This window comes from Canis lupus, chromosome 20 (genome assembly GCF_011100685.1).
Source record: "Canis lupus familiaris isolate Mischka breed German Shepherd chromosome 20, alternate assembly UU_Cfam_GSD_1.0, whole genome shotgun sequence".
NCBI lineage: Eukaryota > Metazoa > Chordata > Mammalia > Carnivora > Canidae > Canis > Canis lupus.
In genome coordinates, this window is record NC_049241.1 from 37,864,613 (window position 1) to 37,885,790 (window position 21,178).

Genomic DNA, 21,178 nt, shown 5'->3' on the forward strand with positions numbered 1-21,178 from the left:
CCCGCGATCCCCTCCCTCCCATCTCCTCCCTCGCCCTCTCCCTTCCCTCTTCCCCTCCAGCCTCCGCTCCTTCCCGCTCACTCACCCTCTCCCTCTCCCGCTGCCCCCCTCTCTCTCCCCCACCTCTTTGTTTCAGCGGAGAACTGGCTCCTCGGGACAGTTCCCACACTGCAGTGCCTCTGGTGCGGAGACAGCGCCACCGAGGTGAGCGGGGAGCCGGGACGCCGGCGCGGCAGCCGGAGCCCTGGGGGGCGGGCAGGTGGGGACGGTGGACAGTCCGGCGCGGCGCCTCCCGGCCCGGGGCAGCGGGCACAGCAGTCAGAGAGCCCGATGCCCCGGCGGTCAGCAGGAGCCCAGGGCAGAGGGGCGGCCACTTGGCTGCCGGGGCGCCAGGGAGTAGAGCTGCTTGGGAGCCGGCAGGCTCCGTCCCTACCCTGGCGTCCCTACCCTGGGGTTGGCTTCTAAGGGTGGCCTTGGGCTGAGGGGGACCCTCAGGGGGGCCTGACTGGGTGGGCGGGGGCTGGGCTGCCCGGAATAGCCACACCTTCAGGTGTGTGTGCCTGGTCCTGGAGTCCAGGGCTCTGAACCCTGCCTCTGGCAGGGCTGTGGCTGCAAGGTTGCTGGGTGGCAGCAGTGGCGCTGTCCACAAGGCTGTGACCCCTAAGGTGCCTGTCCCTGCCGGGGTTTTGGTTGCTGGTCAGGGATGTGCTGGGCTGCTTCCACTACCCAGGTGGCGGTGGGGGGGGGGGGCGGGGGGGGCAGTGGGCAGAGGAGAGATCTGCTCCCTGCCACAGGCTGGCTGTTTTCACCCCAAGCTCCTGACCAGCAGATCCACAGAGCCACATGTGGGGAGGGGCCGTCTCCCTCCACTAGGGATCCTTGACCAGCTCCCACAAAATAGGATCCCCAGGACAGCTTTACCCACAGTAGTGGACAGTAGGGATTCAGGCCAGAGCCCAGATGCTCTTGTGGTCAGCCTCCTGAGCTGGACAGGGAAGAAAGTGGGGAGGGGGGCAGAGGGGGTTGGAAAGAACAGGTGGAGACAGAGCCCTAGCTCCTGCATGAGACTACAAGTGCAGTTATTAGAGATGACCCAAGGCTCCCAGGAGACCCAGAGACCCTGAAGCTGGGCAGGCTGGATGGGAGTAGATGGAATGGGCAAAGCCAGTGCTGGGACCCCGCCCCCTTCTCAGCTGGAGGCGGGGATGGAGAGGCTGGGCTGCTTGGGGACCATGCGCTGCTCACATTTCTCTAGAGAGGCAAGCAGGGTGGCTCTGCTGACTGCCAGAGGAGGGACAGGAAAGGTTGGGAGTATGCAGAGACCAGGAGGGAGCTCCCCAGTGGGATGCATCTTGGGGGCACAGCTTCTGGCTATCTGGCCAGGGCAGGGCCAGATCCTATATAGCTCCTTGAACTCCCAGGAAGCCCTCCATGTACAAGATCATGGTGGGTAGTGACCCATAAGGCAGAGCTGCCAGGGGCATTTGTCCCCTAGGACGGGTCAGTTGGGGCACTTGTTTCTGGGGCCCAACTCTCCTCACCCTCTTCCCTAATACAGCCTCCTCAACTGAGCAGGCAATAACCCCAGATGGACCAACATGTACAGAGAGATGGAATCAGAGCTATGGGCATCAGGTCTCAAAGGCCCAGGTGGTTTGCCACAGCCCAACCCATCCAGTCCCTATGAGCCCAAGGGCAGCCCAGCCAGGGGAAGTGTGAGAGGAAAGCCTCAGGACTGGCCCTAGTGATTACCCGGGAGCAGCTGACCACCAGACATCCCTGTCTCAGGGGAAAAGGCCACCCCTCCTGGCCTGGACTCAGCTCAGCACAGCACACCCCACTCTCATGCAGCAGCCTGCCTAGGCCATTGGCTACACCCTGAGTGGTGTGTCAATATCCCACGCCCACCCCTACACAACCCCATCCTCCCCTAGCACACCCCCAAATTCTCTCACTCTGCTAGGGATTCCTAGCCCACAGTCAAGCCAGTTCTCCCCCACCCCACTCTGGGCCTCATCATGTCCCTCACCCATGATCCAGATCCAGAGGGATCAGGCCACCCTGTGCATTTTTCTCTGAGACACGAAGGGGGCTCCCTCTCAGGCTGGGTTAGCTTACTCTAGCTCTAGCTGACACCCCCTCCCCACATTGGTTCTGTAACTTCTCAGGGCACTGCACACACTAGCAGCCATTTAAAATTCAAAGACCACCCTTCGCGAGTGCTGGTCAGAGGGCCTCAGTCAGTGGGCATCAAGGCCTTACTGGCTCTAACCCAGGCCCTGCCTGGAAGAAGGGGGCTTCCCTGAGTAGAGAGCTCGCCAAGTCTCTCCTTGGAAAAGGCCAGCACCTCTGTCTTCCCTGCCTCCCTCCCTGAGCACCCCCACTTCCACAAAACTTTCCTGCCCAGATCCATCTACTGCTGACACCTCCCCAGAGAGGCAAGCAGGACAGGATGTTGTCCCCATTAGACAGAAGAGAAAAGCAAGAACAGGAGCTGTTCTGAAAGGAAGGTGGCAAGGCCAGGATCTAGGACCCAACTCCCACTGCAGGGCTCCTTCTAAGGCTTTTAACGGGCCATCCCGTGAGAGCCTACATAAGGGCAGGTGTACCTATGCTCATCAAAGCATCCACCAGTTGCCCAGCTGCTCCACCCGTCCCCAGATCCTCAAGATCCTGAAGGCATTGAGAGGGGTGTCTGAACCACGGCTTCTAGCCTTGGTTCCAAAGTGGACATCTGGAGGGCTGCCTGAGGGGAGAGGGGAGCTGGGAGGGGTTCCCCAGCCTGGTGATACACCTCTCTCTCACCTGCGGCACTCTCACCTCCTCCACCTCCTGGCACTCCCTCCTGGCATCCCCCATCTCTGCAAAGCGGGCCTCAGCATCCTAGTCCTGAAATAGCCTCCCCACACCACCCCTTGCCAAAATCCCAGGAGGCTTGCCACTGCTGCCCATGTGAAGTCTGACCCCCCTCAGCCAGGCACACAAAGCCCTTCACCAATTGGCCTCTGCCAGCCTTATGGCCTCCTTGCTTCACTGTATCTCGAATGGCTGACCACACCAAACTGTATGTCCTCACCCGGGGGGCAGAGCAAGCATGGCTCAGATGCCTGCTCAGGAAGTAGCTGTGGGTTGGGTGGGACACACACATACCTACACACATTCCCATGCACACATAAACGGATCTGCATAGAAAATCTGTATAGAAGCCCATCCATCACCCAACCACATGTGGTTTTCTACCTAATCATACACACAATGCAACTGTGAAATCTAAACCAAAAAGGGACTGACAAATCTGTTTTATGGCTCCCACAGAGGCCAAGCGTGGTCACGTCACCATCTCCAAGCACTTGAGGGACAAGCAGGGAGGCAAGAGTGGATCCCTGACTCTGGCTGAGCCCTCTCTGGGCCCCAGGGCCTCTGAGCCACAGAGGGTGGGCAAACAGGTCCCGACCAGGCTCTCCTGGTTTGGTGGCAGAGTTGCTGAAGTGCCCCAGACAAGCCACCTTCTCTCTCTGTTTCTCCAGCTATAAAACAAAGAGACTTGGATTAGCTGATACCTATGTGCTGTCCAGGCCCCCTGGCCAGCTCTTTTTAGTTCACACCAAGTACAGAAAATGGAAGGGCCTGCAAAAGGTGGCAGCAATTGAGGGGGTGGGGGGTTGCTGGGCACCCTTCGTGGCAAAAGCCTCCAGGTGGGCCAGGGAGAGCTTCAGGGAATGGAAATTAGGTGGGCACGAGGGTGACGGTAATCTGAGCCAAGAGAGACAGAAACCAAGAGCCACAGGATGGAGCGATTATTATGACCCATAATTGAAATTTATGGAGCAAATAATAAGTCCTATTGAACACCATGCAGTGTTTATATCATATTTTCATTTAGATTGACACCAAATATTCTTATCTTGGAGATACCAAATGAGCAAATCTAATGGGTTAGGTGCAATCCAGTCCCTGGCCTCCTAGCCCCCACAGAGGCACAGCACAAGGGCCAAAAGGGTACAGGGGAACCCTCCAATGAGACCCCACTGACACCCAAAGCCCTCAACAGGTATGTAAGCAGCGTAGTCCACGAGCAACAGCACACCCTCTACCCCTGGCCACCCACATCTGTGTGTTCACATACCAACACACACACACACACACACACACTGTGGACAGGGCAGACAAGCACTCTGCTACAGGTCCTGCCCTCTTATCCTGCTCTTGCCTGGAACTTGACACCCAATGCTAATATCCATGCTCCCAAGGGCAAGGATTAAAACAGGAACAGGGCATGTCTAAAGGCTGTCAGAGGAGCAAGAGGGCACAGATACTGCCATGTAGGGGCAATATCCCCCAGACTATGACCCCACAGTCAGTGGAAACTCCATGCCAGCACAGAAGCAAAGGAAGAGGTACCCTCCATCACAGAGGGATGCAAACTCCCCTCTTTCCTAAACCTCCCTGACCTCCAGAGCCTGGCTCACATTACTTGCCTCACCCTGTCCCCAGGTCATGAACCATCTGCGGGCTGGGCTGTCTGGGGCCCAAGTAGGTGAGGGAGTGTCTTCCCAGAGGGAGGGTGTGCCAGCCCTGGGCCAGAGCCCCTCACACCCTCAGCGAAGAGGGGGCCAGCAGGAGCAGCCCCAGGCCTCGCTGTTCTCTATGGCTTTTTATTCCTATGTGATTTTACTGCTCACTCATATAGGGATTGGAGCCGTGGCGTACGGCGGGGGCGGCCAACGGAGGGCTTGGATGCTGAGCAAGTGGGCCCAGACACAGGACAGCAGCCCTGCCCTCTCCCAGGACAGGCTCCTAGCCTAGCCAAGGGAAGCTTTCCTCTGTTGCTCTTTTCCCAAGCCTCTTTCCTAGCCAACTGTAGCAGGGGGATGGGCAGATGGCTGCTGGACCCCATCAATATTCTGACCCCTCATCTCAGCACTGGAGACCCCCACTGCAGGGCTGGCACCAGGAGCTGCCCTGTGTCCCAAAGAAGCAGCTATAAAGAAACTGGGATGTTTAGCCTGAGGAAATGGGCCTGACACAAGAAAACAAGGTCCAGAATCCTGTGTGGTTGGGAATAGCCCCTGGATAAACAAAGGGTGTGATCTATCCCCTAAGGGCTATCCAAATACAGAAGTTGAGGACAGCCTCAGTGGCTAGTAAGCTTGCACCTAGCAAGGTATACAGAACCCGGAGACTGCAGCACGGATGCCACAGGGGAGTCATGGTTGGATGAGTGGCCTGTCCCCTTCAGACCCCACAGACTGTAGTCCTTTGGCCTGTCCTTCCAGGGGTCTCTGCTTGCCCACACTGAGTGTGCCAGAAGCCAGGATCAACCTTCCTAGGCTCCTATTCCTGTAAAACAAGTATTGAGCGTGTCCTGCAGAGAGAGGTGTGGGGAACTCCTATAGAGTCCTAGTGCGGGGGCTACAGCCTGACCCCACTCCCTTTCCCAACAGCTCTGTGTGAGTCTTCGCTCTGCGGGAAAACACACAGAGAACCCAGAGTGTGGTTCTTTTTATTTGCAGTCCTTCTTCACCCCACAGAAAAAACACTCAAGAGCTCAGCAGAGGGGCTGCCCCGTGTAGAGGGAGAAGACCAGGAATAGCAAAGTAGCCAAGGTGCTCATCCTAGCCCTCAAGGGTACCTGCTGTCATGACAGAAAGTAGGAAGAGAAGAGAACTCCCATCTGCCAGTCTGGTTGGGGGGAATGAACACAGAGCAGAAGCCCTGGGTATGAAAGGTGAGGGTCAACCAAACAACCAGGCCAAGGAGAGAAGGGGCCCTAAAGCCTAGTGAGGTCTTGCAGACCAACCCTGTTCTGCCCCAGGATGCTGCCCCATAGGTCACCTCTGTGCCTCCTAAAACATGACCTGTGCCATCACCGTAGCCGCAGGAATAGGAAGTGAACGTCCATGACATTGGTGCCAGTGAGCCCTGTGTGCAGCAGGTGTGCTCCACCACGAAAGCAGCGGAAGAAGGTATGTGAGTCATTGTGGGACAAGAAGGTGGCCACATCCAGGCCCTCAGTGGCAGCCTGGCTGGCAAGCTCAGGCACAACCCAGGCCCCAGCTGCCTCTGTAGGCCCATCCTGCCCATCGGTGCCACCACTCAAAAACAGCACATCTACAGACCCCAGCGGCCGTTGTCCCAGCTCTGCTCCAACACGTAGAGCCAGTTCCTGGTTCCGGCCACCCTTTCCGGAGCCCTGCAATTGTACTGTGGGCTCACCACCAGCCAGCAAGCAGACAGGGCCCCTAGCCCCGGCCACAGTCTCCAGAGCCTCCTTCAGCTGCAGGTCTGGGAGCTGGAGCTCAGCTGCCAGCTCACGAAGTTGCTCATCCTCCTCCACAGAGGCTCTAGTCCCAGGCAGGGTGAGCTGGGCTCCAGCCACTTGGGCAAGCAACCCATAGAACCGGGCCACACTTTTCACATCGCCCTGTATGGCGGCACTCAGCACCACTGCCCGGTATCCCAGTGCCTCAGCTTGCCTCTGGGCCTCAGCCAGTGCCAGAGTGTTGGAGCCAATGATCACGTTGAGCACATGACCACAGGTGTGTGGCCCGTGAGGGTCAGAGTCAGCCCGAGCCAGCACCGTCTTCACAGAACGTGGTAGGGCAGCACGAAGGCCGTAGTGATTGAGGATGTGCAGGCAATCTTGCACATTATGGACGCTGGCCACAGTGGGGCCGCTGGCGATCACCTCCACAGGGTCCCCCACCACGTCTGACAGAATCAGGCTCACCACCTGGGGAGGAGTCACAGAGGCTCAGTCCCTCCTGCTTCTCACCCCATAGCCATGGAGGACAAGCTGCCACGTATCCCCTGCCACATATCCACACACCCTCATGCTGTCAGGTGCATTTTCTCCTCCTTTTCTAACCCCTCTCAAGGGGGTTTGCAGAACACATGGCCATTTGGACACCCCACCCTCATCCTTGAGGCCCCTCCCACTCCAGGCCCCTGCCAATCTGCAAGCTGTTCCAGGCTTTCATCTCCCTGGCATTTGTAGGCCTGGCTCCACCAGCCCAGGGCTGCCTGGGGTAGAAGAGACCCATATACCTGGGCAGGGTAGGCGGCCTGAGCCAGCCCCCCACCCTTGAGCTGGGACAGGGCCTTCCGGATGGTGTTCAGCTCCTGGATATTGGCTCCTCGGGCTGCCAGCAGCTTGGTGAGTGTCTGCTTTTCCTCCAGTGTTACGGGTGGGATAGGGGCAGGCAGCAAGGCTGAGCCCCCACCTGCAGATAGGGTGAAGAAGTTGGGCAAGAGGGATAAGACTGCAAAGGAACCTCCCCACTTAGGGAAGCGGGCAGGCACACCAGGGAAGGGGATGCTGGAAAGGTGGGGTTAGGGTGCCCTCGTGTGGACATGCAGTGAACGTGTGTATGGTCACCACACCCCAGGCACCTGAGGCTGTGCCCTGCCTTGAGTAGCCCAGATCCCAGCAGGCACTGGAAGAACTATTCCTTATGAGCTTGGAATGGGGGTAGATCATGAAGAGACAGCGAGACCAAGGAAGGGCTCCATGGGAGCTGGTGACCTGGGTTCCAGCCCCAGGTCACACTGACACAGACAGCAGCAACAGCAGGGGCATTTTCCCTCACCATACCCTGAGTTACATGCTCCCTATGTGCCCTCTCATGGTCACCCAACATGGTCAATGGGAGGAGGACCCACGCAGCTCCAGAGAGGCCAGATAACCTGCCCAGGGCCACCCAGCGGTCAGCCATACAGGTACCTTACTGCCTCCCTTGCTCTGTAATCCTGGGAGCTCAAACCAACCATCTCTCTCGACCTGATATTTGGAACCACCACCACCACCACCCCCCTAAACTGTCCTGAGCCAATCTGGCACCCACACCTGAGATGAGTACAAGCAGTAGATCGTCAGCTGTGAGACCTTCAGCCAGCTGCCGGATGGCCAGTGCAGCCCGAAGTGCATCACGGTCTGGCAGGTTGTCCTCTGCACCCTCAAATACCTGGACACGGCTGTGTGGCTTCAGCAGCATCTCCCTGAAGAGAGAACAGACAGCAAGAGATGAGGTGGGTTCCTCTCCTCCCACCTGATTTCTCAGCTGTACAGCTTCACCCATTCTGAAACCAGTTCAGACCCAGAAGAAAAGGGATGCTGCTGAGGGAGGGAGGCCTGATCCAGCACTGAGTTTGGGCCTAGCTTCCCCTCCCAGGGACAGTGGGAAACAGCCCCCCAAGCCTTCTTACTGCTTGCCAGCACGCTCCATGGCAGCACGAATCCCCTTGGGCACGCTGATCACACCCTGCACGAGATGCTGGCCCAGTAGCTCTTCAGCTGCAGCTGCCATGCCCAGCACAGCCTTGCCAAAGCCCACCAGGTAGAGGTTTTGCCGCAGCTGAAAGCTCCGGTCCCGCACCTTCAGCAGCCCACTACTGGGATCCAAGGACAGTGCCCGGTGCAGCATGGGGCCTGGAAGCACGGCACCCACGGTGCTCTCAAACAGGTGCTGCGCCTGCTCTGCCAGGGCCATGCCACTGGCCAGCCGGACCATTGGGCGCCCCGGGAGGAGTGGGCGCAAGGGTGCTCGGGCCAAGCAGGGCAGAGCTTGCAGAACTATAGCCATGCCCCACTGCTCTCACCACCACCTGGCACCCATGGCCACCTAGGAGGAAGAAAGCATTAGTGAGGCTGCTGCAAGACCAGAGACAGACACCCCCCACATACAGCCATCTCCTTGGGGGCTTGGAGCTGGACCCCACAGCAGCTGCTGCAATGGGCCATCTGCCAGGCCCTCAGCAGCCTGATCTCACTCCAGTTCTCAGAGCCCAAGCCTGCCACCTACCATGTCCTCCTCTTCTCGATTATACTCTGGCCCTCTGGACACTCTGCCCCAAGTCCAAAGGTCCTGTTAGCTGAGCCCTCCTCCTAGGCCACCCACTTTGGCTGAGAGTTAATCATTCACAGAGGGAGCAGTGCCTATCAGTGGGCTCCTGCCCCACCCCTTACCCACCCCCTGCATTTATGAGTCCTCATCCAGAGGCAACACCCCTTTTTGGCACTCTTTCCCTACCTCTTTACCACTTCTGTTGCCAAAAGGCGGCTGGCTGTCTCATCAACTGACCCCGAGCCTGATGACCTGCAGCCTGCTCTATTTCATTAGCTTGTGGATCTGGGCTGTGGAGCCTGGAAGGCTAGGTCTATGTGGGGAGGCAGCAGGCTCACAGGAGCACTGACAGGCAGGCCCAGAGCACATCCTCTTGACCCTCCTTACTCCTCAAGACACACAGCCTGAGGAATCCCAACACTGAAGGCCAGTCCAGCAAAATGTTCAGGTTCCAATGAGAAGTGGCAGCAAAGACTGGCTCATGGTGGAACCTTAGAGAAGTCCCTCGACACCACATTGAGACCATGCATCATGGGGCCCAAGCTGCAAGACAGAACCTACTTGGCTGGCAGGGCCCAGCCCCGCCAAGAACACGCCTTTTGCTCTGACATACAAGTTGTGGGTCACACCACCCATGGGAGTGAGAGCCAATCGTCTAGAGCAGGAAAGACCAGGCTCCCACAGCTGAGGCCAAACAGTCATCTTCCCAACTAGGCAAGGTAAAAGCTAAAGAAGCCTTGGGGTGAAGATCAGGAGACTGTCCAGAGCTCAGGGACAATAAAGCCCCAAAGAGATCATCTCTAAAAAATGCATCTACTTTAACAATGCCCACCATAATTGCTGCCGGCTGACTGCAGCGTAGGCATGGACAGAGCACGGGAAGGAGGCTGGAAATCCAGCTCTGCCACAGAGAGAGCTCCTTTTCTTTCACCGGGCCTCAGGTGCCAAATGAGGTAGGAAGACTAAGACTAATGCTCTCCCCTTGACATCTGTGGCCTCTCTGAAGCTGCCCACTGTTTACACAGAAAACTTGAACCCCAAACATTTCATCCTTCCCTCAAAAACCTACCAACGTGTAGTCCTCAGCCACTTAGGCAGCATGGTTCTCATTTTCCCCTTAAGATCAGTGCTGCCTGACTTCCAGCCCTGAAAGGGAACAGAGGGCACTGCCATGGGGACTCGGAAAATGGCCTCACCTTTTTTGCCAGGAAGCCCTTGGGACTGGCCCATTGGGCCGGGAACCAAAAGTGGCTTAGAATGTAGCAACAGCTTGACAGCCTGGGTGAACTTTGTACCTGTTTCCCAGATGGACACAGGCCTAGAGGATCCTAACCTCGCCACGGTATACCAGGGTCGAGGGGAGGATGGAGGGGTGAGGATGGGGGGGGGGGGGGTTCAAGGCTGAGGCAGCCACTTAAAATGTTAAAATACAGAACGTCCAGTTAAACTTGAATTTCAGATTAACGAGGCACGTCTTTTTTTTTTTTAAGATTTATGTATTTATGTATTTATTTATTTATTTATTTATTGTATTTATGATAGACATAGAAAGAGAGAGAGAGAGGCAGAGACACAGGCAGAGGGAGAAGCAGGCTCCATGCACCGGGAGCCCGACGTGGGACTCGATCCCGGGTCTCCAGGATCGCGCCCTGGGCCAAAGGCAGGCGCCAAACGCTGCCACCCAGGGATCCCCGAGGCACGTCTTTAATATAAATATGTTCCATACAATCTTTGAGACACACCTACCTAGACCAAAAAAATGTGTTGCTTATCTGAAATTCATATTTGACTGGACGTCCTGTCTCATCATTGCTAGGCAGCCGCACTGCCTGCTCAGGGCAGCCTCCTAAACTCCCAGGCGCTCAGAGAACCAAACGCGGAAACCCCGAGGGGCCCCTCCTGGACTCCGCCCCCCGCCCACGGGGCCGGAACTGGGGCCACTTCCGGCCTTCCCCTGCCCGCACAGGCCCCGGAAGTAACGTCAGCCTCAGGCCTTCGCGAGGGAAGTGGCTGCCGCGTGATGTCCGGTGGTGACCCGAGAACTAAGGACCCGCCGCCACCTGGCGCCTCCGCTGCCCGGCCCCAGGGCTGCTCCCGTGGGCCCTCGAGCCGAGGACTCCCCGCTCCGCCGAGCTCCGAGCCGCGGCTGCCGTTGCCGGAGAGGAAGTACTCCCGGTGGGCGGGGCGGGACCCGGAAGGGGCGGGGCGGGGGCGGGGCGGGGGTGCCCGCGCAAGCTGCGGTGGAGCGGGTTGCGGGGCTCGCTGCAGTGGGGCCTGAAGGGCCCTTGGCTCCGCCCTGACCTCTGGGAGGCTTGGAATTACCTTCGGGCCTCATTACCTTCATCTCTGCAATGGGGGCAGCGATGTCTGACTCACCGACTGCTGTAACCGACCCTCCTCTATCCCGTAGGAACCCAGCAGTCAGCAAATAGATGCCTTGGTCCTGTTAGGTGCTCGGCACTGCCCTGAGCAAGCAGGTTGAGAATTACGACTTGCCCACAACCCACCCCTCTGGAGCCAGATTAAATCACCCTGGCTCTTCACCACCACTGTAATCCAACTCTTTGTTTGCCGCGCTCCCCCTTGGCCAACCTAGTAACAGCTCGGACTCAAAGTTTTATTCCGTGATCCTTGAACACACGAGCTGTGTATAAATAACAAACCGCCCTGGGCCTCCCTTACTGTCTCCGCTCTCAGCCTGTGTCCACCCTTGACCCCGACTTGATGCCTTCCCACCTTCAAAAGACAAGTATTGACCAAAGAGTGCACTTTTTTTTAAATAACTGATGTTTTCTTGGGGAGAGGGGGGAGTTACATCACAAATCACACAGCAGACTTTCTAAATATAAAACATATTTGCCCCCGCCCACTCCCTTTTGCAGTTGCCCCATCTCTTTACATTACGCTCTGCTCTCATGAACTCCTATCTCCTTCCTAGCTGTTTCCCTGGATTTTACCCCCCTTTATAATAGAGGACCTTTTATTCCCTATCACTCTCTCCCAAACCTCCCCACTCCATCATCAAAACAAAGGCACCTTTAGTAGGATCTGCCCTCTTTAGAGGTGGGGAGATTGTAAATATTTAATATTTATATTTAAATATTTAATACTTAAATATTAAATATTTAAATTTTTTTCCTTGCTTATAAATAAGCAGTCTTTAGTCATCGTGAATTTATTCATTCCTCCACCATTCAACAGACATTTCCTGACCTTCTATGTGGGTCAAATGCTATAGCTACTGGGATGGGTAAGAAGTGGTACTTTTAGTTGGGGATTTACTCTGCGTTTGTAATGACAGTCCCACACTGCTGGAAGAAATGTATATTTGAGGACCTCTTTCATCATTTAGTGCTAGAGACTCATGAACAGACACCATTTACTATGCCAGTGCTGTACTGTCAGACTGTAAGCAGGAGACCAATTATACTCATTTTTTTAAAATCCCCTTCCCACTCCATAGCTACTCACAAGATGTATTTAACATCAAACTTTAGATGCCCACTGGACTATGAGTTCTTGGAACATGGTGACTTGGTCTAACTCGTATTTGCATCTCTACTGCCTCGCATAGCACCAGGCACTAATAAAAGCTGGGGTTTCTATCCCCCCCCACACACATACACACTTTCTTTCCTTTTTTAAAATGAATTAACAAGAGAACAGTGAAGTACTCAGCTGCAAAGTACTGCAGACCCAAGTTGGAAAGAACTTCACAAAAGAAAAAGAGATGGTGGTAGTGAGTAAATGTAGAAGCCTCATGTAGCGGTGGAATTTAAATCTAAGGGAACAATTAGGCTCATGAAAATGCATACACACGCCTTGATGGTAGGCATGAATGTGTCTACAATTTTTTTTAAACAATATTAGCTATTTTATTTAACAGATTATTTATTTGAGAGAGAGAGAGAATGGGCAGAGGGAGTGGCAGGAAGCAGACTCCCAGCTGAATGTGGAACCCAACTCCCGACTTCATCCCAGGACCCTAAGATCATAATTTAATTGGAAGTCAGGTGCTTAACCGACAGTCACCCCTGTCTATAGTATTTTTTTTTTTTTTTAATTCATGAGAGACAGAGAGGCAGAGACACAGGCAGAGGGAGAAGCAGGCGTCATGCAAAGATCCCAGTGTGGGACTTGATCCTAGGACTCCGGGATCACACCCTGAGCCAAAGGCAGACACTCAACTGCTGAGCCACCCAGACATCCCCCGTCTATAGTCTTTTTAACTGCACTTTGGCAATAAGTATCAATGTCAAAAATGTGACAGGCAACTCCAGACCAAGGAAATAATTGGATGTATAGACAAAGATGATGTAGGGGTGGGATACCTGGGCGGCTCAGTCGGTTGAGCATCCCACTCTTGAATTCCACTCAGGTCATGATCTCATGGGCTGTGAGATCGAGCTCCCCGTAAGGTGCGCATGTTCTCTCTTTCTAAAAATAAATAAATCTTTAAACAACAAAAAGATGTAGAGGAGGAAAAAACCCTTTTCCTCTATTCTCTTAGGTTTAGTGGCTGAAGCCCTGGGACAAACTGAACTGACAGAAGACATTAACAGGAGAAAAAAGTTTATTTCACATGTATATGGGGGTGCTTACAGAAATGAAGTAAAAACTCCAACGAAGCCTTTGGGCCTGAGAGCTTATATACCATTTTTAACAAAGAGCGATAAATTTGAGACATGTGACAAGACAAAAGAAGTTCGAACTTCTTGGGGCAGTAAATTGTGGGAAAATAAATATATGGGGGAAATTAATGGAAGATAAGGATTTGTTTGTACAGATTTATCTTAGCATTGGCTCTCCACCTCCTGGTACAGGGAGGGATCCTTTCTCATGGGAAATGTATGTCCTGCTTTTAGATAGGAAGGAGAAGGGCAAGGAATCTTTTCTGAATCTGTTTTCTGCATCTGTTCTCAAATGCCCTCAACTCATAATAATCCTTATGCCAAAGTGGCATATTTCAGGGTGGCATATTCTGATCCCCTTCAAATGGACATAAAGATACTCAGCCCAGAGTTGTTAGTATAAAGCAATCTAAAAACAAGTATTTATACAAATAAATTATAGTACTTCTTAACAGACATTAAAAATGGTATTCTAATGTCATTAAGGTTTACGTATGTTACTTTTTGCAGTGCTATTTTATGTTTTTAAAAAACTGCTGAAAAGACCATTTATGAGGTGCCTGGCTGGCTCAGTCAGTAGAGTTTTTGATCTTTTGATTATGGGGTTGTGAGTTCAAGCCCCATATTGGGTATAGAGCTTGCTTTATTTTAAAAAGAAGGGGGGGGGATCTCTGGGTGGCTCAGCGGTTTGGCGCCTGCCTTTGGCCCAGGGCGTGGTCCTGGAGTCCCGGGATCAAGTCCCATGTTGGGCTCCCTGCATGGAGCCTGCTTCTCCCTCTGCCTGTGTCTCTGCCTCTCTCTGTCTATCATGAATAAATAAATAAAATCTTAAAAAAAAAAAAACAAAGAAAAAAGGGAGGTGGACGCCTGGGTGGCTCAGTGGTTGAGCGTCTGCCTTCGGCTCAGGGCATGTTCCCAGAGTCCTGGGATCAAGTCCCACATCGAGCTCCCTGTGAGGAGCCTGCTTCTCCCTCTGCCTGTGTCTCTGCCTCTCTCTCACGGTGTCTCTCATGAATAAAGAAATAAAATCTTAAAAAAAAAACACACACACATTTAAGTCAATTATAAGTCTTCCACATTTAAGCAAGCCAAAGGAAAGAAGGCAATGTACTCATACCTTATCGAGGGAGGATTTACGGAACTTACTTAGTTTCAGCTTTTTTTTTTTTTCTTCAGTTTCAGCTTTAATTTAAATGTTCCCATTTAGAGCAAACAAGTAGGTCATTCCTGGGTAATGTTAGGTCATCAGTGACCAGGGGAAGGTGGCAGTAATGGCACCCATCTCCATTAACAGCGCTGAACCATAGGAGTTCAACAGGGATAGTACTTGGTCTCTGTAACTCTGAAATCACCCTCCCACCCCTGCACACCAGCTCGAGGGGGTCATTGGGGGTAGTGAATGGTACAAATTAGTGAGAACAGTACTTAGCCTTGGGCTTTCTGATTTGGCTCTGCTCTAAGTCAGTCCTGCTTGTCGAGGAAGCTGATTACAGACCACAACCATTTAAGGTTTAAGATGCCTGAGAAGGTCATTAATATTAGTGCATGTCGCCAGTCCAGCAGCCATCCCCCTACATTATTACCTGCTCCTCTATCAACATTCACCCTGCTGTCCTCCAACCTCAAAGGGTGGTTTGAGTGCTATTTACTACCTAAGTCTAGTTCTCTCCACCCCCCTTCCTGGGCCCCTTGTGGTTGAAAAGGGTCATTCGACTAGTTCTGGCCAATGAGGAGCAAGTAGAAGTGGTATAGTTCTTTTCAGGACAGTTAACTGCCCAAGTGAGGCCTTCCTGAGCATTTTCCCCTTGGACTTGGTAACTGACAACATTTAAGATGGTGGCTTCTTTGCCAACCTAAGACCTGAGTGACTGATGGGAAGAGCCACCCTGACAACCTACAAAGGACGTATTGAAAGTGGAAAATAACCTTGGATGTTTAAACCCACTAAGATATAAGAGGGGAAAAAAGCCACAAGATGTGGGGGGTCTATGTTATTGCACCATGTTTGTTGATATGCACACTTTATCGGGCTGCAATTTGGATTCAGAAATTAGGACCTGCATCTTAGAATCTTGATCTACTCTTGATATCAAATCATCTGGAAAACGTTGGTTCTCACTGGCATTCATCTTGCTAGATGCACCAAGAGATCAAGAACAGCTTGCTGTGCATTCACAAATTCAGAGAGTCTTGTGCACTGATCAATACCACAAGGCAGGAGTACAAAGCAGAAAGGCAGCTTCTACAAAGAAGCTTCTACAAAATTCTTTGCATCAGTCTTGGGTTTCTGTGGCACGGTAGATTTTTATTCCATCAGTTCATGTGGTTTCAGGAGTCCTCATCCTTTATTGCATTTTAATTGTGACTGGACAAAGACAAATGATAGCAAGAATTCAGGACCAGCAAGAAATGTAAGATTGGTAGAACCAGGGGCACCTGGGTGGCTCAGTGATTGAGCATCTGCCTTTGGCTCAGGTTGTGATCCCGGGGTCTTGGGATTGAGTCCCGCATTGGGCTCCCCACAGGGAGCTTGCTTCTTCCTCTGCCAATGTCTCTGCCTCTCTCTGTGTCTCTCATGAATAAATAAAGCCTTAAAAAAAAAAGATTGATATAACCAAAATTAGTGAATATGGACGTCTTAAGTCTTTTCTCCAGTAAGATGCACTCGGTTTGGTATTCAATCTTTGAAGTATTGTGAATTATTATACTGCATCCATAAGAGAACCTGTAAAACATTCTCCCACCTTAAAATCCACTGTGAAGGGATGCCTGGGTGGCTCAGTGGTTGAGTGTCTGCCTTTTGCTCAGGGCATGTTCCTGGAGTCCTGGGATCAAGTCTCCCATCAGGCTCCCTGTGAGGAGCCTGCTTCTCCCTCTATGTCTCTGCCTCTCTGTGTCTCTCATGAATAAATAAATAATCTAAAATAAAATACGCTGTGAAAAAAAAAAGCAGTGATTTTTTAAAATTTATACAAAACCTGAGATAAGTCAGAGGCTCTGCCTCCAAATTGGGGGCAGCTGCCTCCTCAGGGAGGGATTCCTGGTGTCTCTGGCCTCCCTTCCACTTGTCCTTGACATCTGGGAACTTTTCCTTAACATTCAGCCCTTAATGCCTCACAAAGTTGGCACTGAGGGGTAGAAGAGCTCCCTTTTCAGGGCTTCCAGGGCCAGCTCTGCAATGAACCTTCTGGAGCCTCTCTTCTTCCACCCTCCACCCCTGTCTTTGTCTCTGCAGTACTGGACACTTCTCCAGGGCAGGCCCAAGGTAGGGTGCTCTGGGAGATGCAGAGCTCCAACGTAAGGATGGGGTAGTGAAGGGCCACCTGTGGGAGGTGGGGAGGAGTGGAGCTGTCTTTAGTGAGGGCTGCGAAACCCCTCACAGCTATTTTTCTTGGAAGGCGGGGTGGGGGATACAAACAATGCACCCAGAGCAGCTCGGCTGTGACCTATGAGGGGCTGCTCAAGCAGGGTATGCTGAATTATCAGAAAGGGTTGAAACAGTTCTTTAGGTTTAGAGGCAGAGGCCCTGGAGCTCTAGGCAATCCTTCCAGAATCTGGGCAGCCTAAGCTTAATTGGGAAGAACCCATCCCTTCCTTCCATAACAAAAAGGCATTGTTTACCAACAATGGGCTTTTTAAAAATGTGAATGGTTACCTACCCTTTGCCCTAGAAACAGGACTGGAACTTTCCAGTCAGAAGCACAGTGTGAATCCAGACTCTAGGTTTATAGGCTATGTGACACTGGGAAAGTTACTTAACCTTTCAGGACCTCAGTGTTCATTAAAATAAGGTTAAGAGCATTAAAGAAACAAGTGTTTAAAGTGCATGTGGTGGGGGGAAGTGGTGCTAGGTGGCCCAGTCGTTGGTTAAGCAACTGATCTCAGCTCAGGTCTTGATCTCAGGGGTCATGTGTTCAAGCCCTGCGCTGGGCTCCATGCGAGGCGTGGTGCCTACTTTAAAAAAATAAAATAGGGCAGCCCCGGTGGCGCAGCGGTTTAGCGCCGCCTGCAGCCCAGGGCGTGATCCTGGAGACCCTCGATCGAGTCCCACATTGGGCTCCCAGCATGGACCCTGCGTCTCCCTCTGCCTGTGTCTCTGCCTCTCTGTGTGTGTGTGTGTGTGTGTCTCTATGAATAAATAAAATAAAATAAATAAAATCTTTAAAAATATATAAAATAAAATAAAGTGCATTTAGAAAGTCTCCAAGTTGTGGCTGGGTTAGCTTTGTGGATGTGGCCTGTGCAATTCACATAGGGAACCAAGGTCAGAAGGATTCCACACTCAAATATTGAGTATTGTTGAATATTCTACTGTTGCTGTCTTGCATTTCTTAATTTTTTTGAGAAGGGGGCCATATTTGTATTTTGTACAGGGCCCTAAAAAATATGTAGTTGGTCGTGCTACCAGGGGAAGAAGCCCTCCTTTCCGACATCCTGATCCTGGAGCTCAGGACCTCTCTGAGAAATTCCACTAAGTGGCCACATGTTAGGAGTGCCAGTCCTCCACAATGGGGGAAGCAGAGGCGGCATTGTGGTTCCTGAGCAACGCTGAGGCTATAACGAGAATGTCTGAGCCCCTCCCCACCCCTCACCCCCATCTGGTGGACAGGCATGTCCTGGTCACTTGGCCCAGGAGAGTTAAGCAAGAGACCTAGAATCCCTCTGCTGGGCTCACTCAGTAGCTGACGGCCACACTTTGAGTCGTCCACAGGCTGATCCCTTGAGGAACTGAACACTGCATGTAATTCAGACATGGTACAAGCCACATAAATTATATGAAATCATACGTGGGTTCCTTGGGGGGAAAAAATCAAATGTTCTAATCGTTTAAAATGCTTTTAAGTATATATTAATTTGATCAACAGAAGGGGGAAAAAACAAAAAGAAAACAGTAGAAAATATGTTTCACAGAATGTAATCACTGCTGAGGTGCCTTTAACGCCACAGAAGAGGTTTATAACCTCTTGATGTAAAAATGTTTGATGTAAAAATGTTACCTCCACTCATGGCCATCATTATTTCTTCTTAGTGGTAAGTGAAATGAAGCATTCATTTAGGGAATCAGGCAATTTGTCAGGTACGAAGTGGTTCTATGTGAACTGAGTGTGACAGCCAAAACGTGCTGTACAGAGTCACCATGGGTTGCAATTGTGTTCCAACCTTCTGCTCTTCCTCTGTAGTAATTATGTTCACACACACACACACACAGAGAAGAGTCACCCAACTCTAGTTACTGTGAGGGCTTGTTTTAAGAAGTTGAGGTGGATGGGGATCCCTGGGTGGCTCAGCAGTTTAGCGCCTGCCTTTGGCCCAGGGTGTGGTCCTGGGGTCCTGGGATCAAGTCCCACATCGGGCTCCCCCCATGAGGCCTGCTTCTCCCTCTGCCTGTGTCTCTGCCTCTCTCTCTCTCTCTCTGTCTCTCATGAATAAAATCTTAAAAAAAAAAAAAAAAAAAAAGTTGAGGTGGAAAGTAGAAAACACCATCCCCAAAATGTGCCTCTTTGGCATGTAGATTGTTTTGAGCTGAAGGCAATTAAGACCTAGCTGACTCAGGAAAAGCTTCTCACCTCTCCCTAAACTGCCTAAGAATTCAGTTAGGGTGCCTGTAACAGGAAGACAGCTGTTACCAGAGATAACTGTTTACATCAGAAAGACTTACCTGCAGGGCATGGCAAACATTTGTTTACCAACCGTTTGCTCTTATCATCTTCTTGTGAATTGTCTTCCTTTTCCTTGAAGCCCCAGCCCTCCACCCTTTTCTCCTTAGCTCAGGATGGTTTATAAACCTCAACTACCGAAGCACCTGGCTGGCTCAGTTGGAAGAGCATGTGATTCCCGTTCTTGGGATTGTGAGTTTGAGCCCCACAATGGGTGTAGAGATTACTTTAAGTGAGTAGGTGAATAAATAAAAACTAAAAAACAAAACAAAAAAACAGCCCTCAATTGCCTGACTGCCTATTGGGATCAAGAGCAGACTGACCCAAATGTGGCATTTTGCCATATTGCTTATTTGTTTTGTTTTGTTTTTAGGTATACTGCTTATTTTAGATAAAAGTTACTGAAGAGACAACCTACACAGAAAGACACTCAGACCCTCCTCTCTCCCCCATACCAGAAGCTAAAGAGACACCCTTATTGCCAGAGAATAGAAAATTTAGAGCCCAAAGGCTATATAAACAGCTCGTTATTCTTTACTAATTTATGACCCCAGTCCAAATTCTTTTTTTCTTTTTCCAAATTCTGTTTAGAATTCCTTACTAATTGAAGCTCCCAAAGTGAAGTTTTCTTTGGCCTGTCAATTCCTCACAGATTTATTGTCTCTTTGTGTAAAAAGTATAAAAACTGCTCACCTTGGTTATTTCTTGAGATCGCAGTTCCATAACTGGGCCTCTGCGCACAAGTAATGAAACTTTGTGTTTTTTTTTTTCTCCTTTTAATCTGTCTCATGCCAATTTAATTCTTACTCCAACTGGAAGAGCTTTAGAGAATTTTTCCTTCCCTTCTGTTGGCATAGTTGAAAGGGTACTTTAACTCACTAGACATCACTCACTCCAGACACTGCAGCAGCTGAGAGATCCTGGGACATCTGACATACAAGTGGCAGAAGGTAAGATTTCTTACCATGTCAGCCTCCTGGAATCTCTGTCTGTGTAGTCCAATAGAGCTAGAGTGGGAAGAACCTTTCTTTTTCTAAATTTAGATTAGCAGGAGAAAATACCGTGGAACTAAATTCTCGGGGTTAGCAACCCTTGGTAAAACTTTGATAGAGCTGTCTTTGGGTATTGATCCATTTTCTCCCAGAGATCGTCTTTGTTTTCCTTTCTCTGTGTCTTTTGTGTTGTTTATTTAAAAAGGAATTACCACAGGGCGGAACACAGACATTGGCCCAGACTGACAAGCCTGCTTGTTCGAACTGGCCTCAGAGACCGGTCAGTTAAAGGTTCTGATCGGCCTGGCATCTATTGAGACAAATTTTGCTGTGGATCCTCTATGTAAAGACAGGATGAGGTTTTTTTTCCTTTTGTTTTGTTCTGTGCCCTAAGAGCTTGACCAGTGAGAATATTCTTTCTGGTCTCTGCCTCCAGGAGGGGATACTTCCTGGAGTGCCCTCTGGTGACCAGTGCAACAGACACATACAAGTTGCACTCTGCTGCTTGTAGGAAAATCTGTCATAAAAGGTCCCAGCCCAGTGACAGGCACGAAGGAGGGCATTTGACAGGATGAGCACTAGGTGTTATACTTTATGTTGGTAAAATGCACTTAAATAATTTTTTTAAAAGGTCCCAGCCCATAAGGGGCCTTTGTTGTCTAATCTTCGTTGCTTGTCAGTGCTGGAAAAAATCCCATTCCAGTGGCACCAACCCAGTGTCACAGTTTAGCAGGTCTGTGACTGGAGCCATCTCACAATTTCAAAGAGACTGGAGACATCCTTACCTCCTGGGCAATGGAGGTCTTTGCTCTTACACTAATTTTGGGAGTGAACTATTGAGCTATGGAGGCTGCATTATCTATGCCCTCTCTGGACACCTTTTGCATCTTTGGTTAAGCCATTAAAAGGCTTATTGGTTTGAGTCGCTATTAATGGATCCTATTCATCACTGGTGACACAGTAAATCCTTTAAATTGGCTATATTTGGAATTTGGAAAAAAGAATCCTTTACAACAACTCTCTTGAGGTGCCTGAGTGGCTTAGTCATTTAAGCT

The 21,178-nt window shown here is 51.3% G+C and overlaps 1 protein-coding gene and 1 non-coding gene across 9 annotated transcripts in view; one reads left to right on the forward strand and one right to left on the reverse strand.

The window, feature by feature from the left end:
- Positions 1-3,856: 3,856 nt before the first annotated feature.
- GLYCTK (glycerate kinase) overlaps positions 3,857-21,178 on the reverse strand; it is a 34,528-nt gene continuing 17,206 nt past the window's right edge. The window contains exons 1-6 of one of the 8 annotated variants that reach the window (XM_038566250.1): positions 11,182-11,274; positions 9,913-9,989; positions 8,206-8,621; positions 7,847-7,998; positions 7,048-7,223; positions 3,857-6,733 (exon numbers count right to left, since the gene is read on the reverse strand). In XM_038566250.1, coding sequence (XP_038422178.1) covers positions 5,867-6,733; positions 7,048-7,223; positions 7,847-7,998; positions 8,206-8,582 — 1,572 coding nt within the window. In that variant the 5' untranslated portion in view covers positions 8,583-8,621; positions 9,913-9,989; positions 11,182-11,274 and the 3' untranslated portion in view covers positions 3,857-5,866. Of the gene's footprint in view, positions 6,734-7,047; positions 7,224-7,846; positions 7,999-8,205; positions 8,622-8,801; positions 8,939-9,912; positions 10,030-10,589; positions 11,033-11,181; positions 11,275-21,178 lie in introns of those variants that run through there. The other 7 variants (XM_038566248.1, XM_038566251.1, XM_038566253.1 and 4 more) reach the window with 7 other exon arrangements.
- On the forward strand, positions 4,631-4,717 carry MIR135A-1 (microRNA mir-135a-1). The gene has a single exon (NR_049426.1). It is a non-coding gene; the product is annotated as a microRNA mir-135a-1 (primary transcript).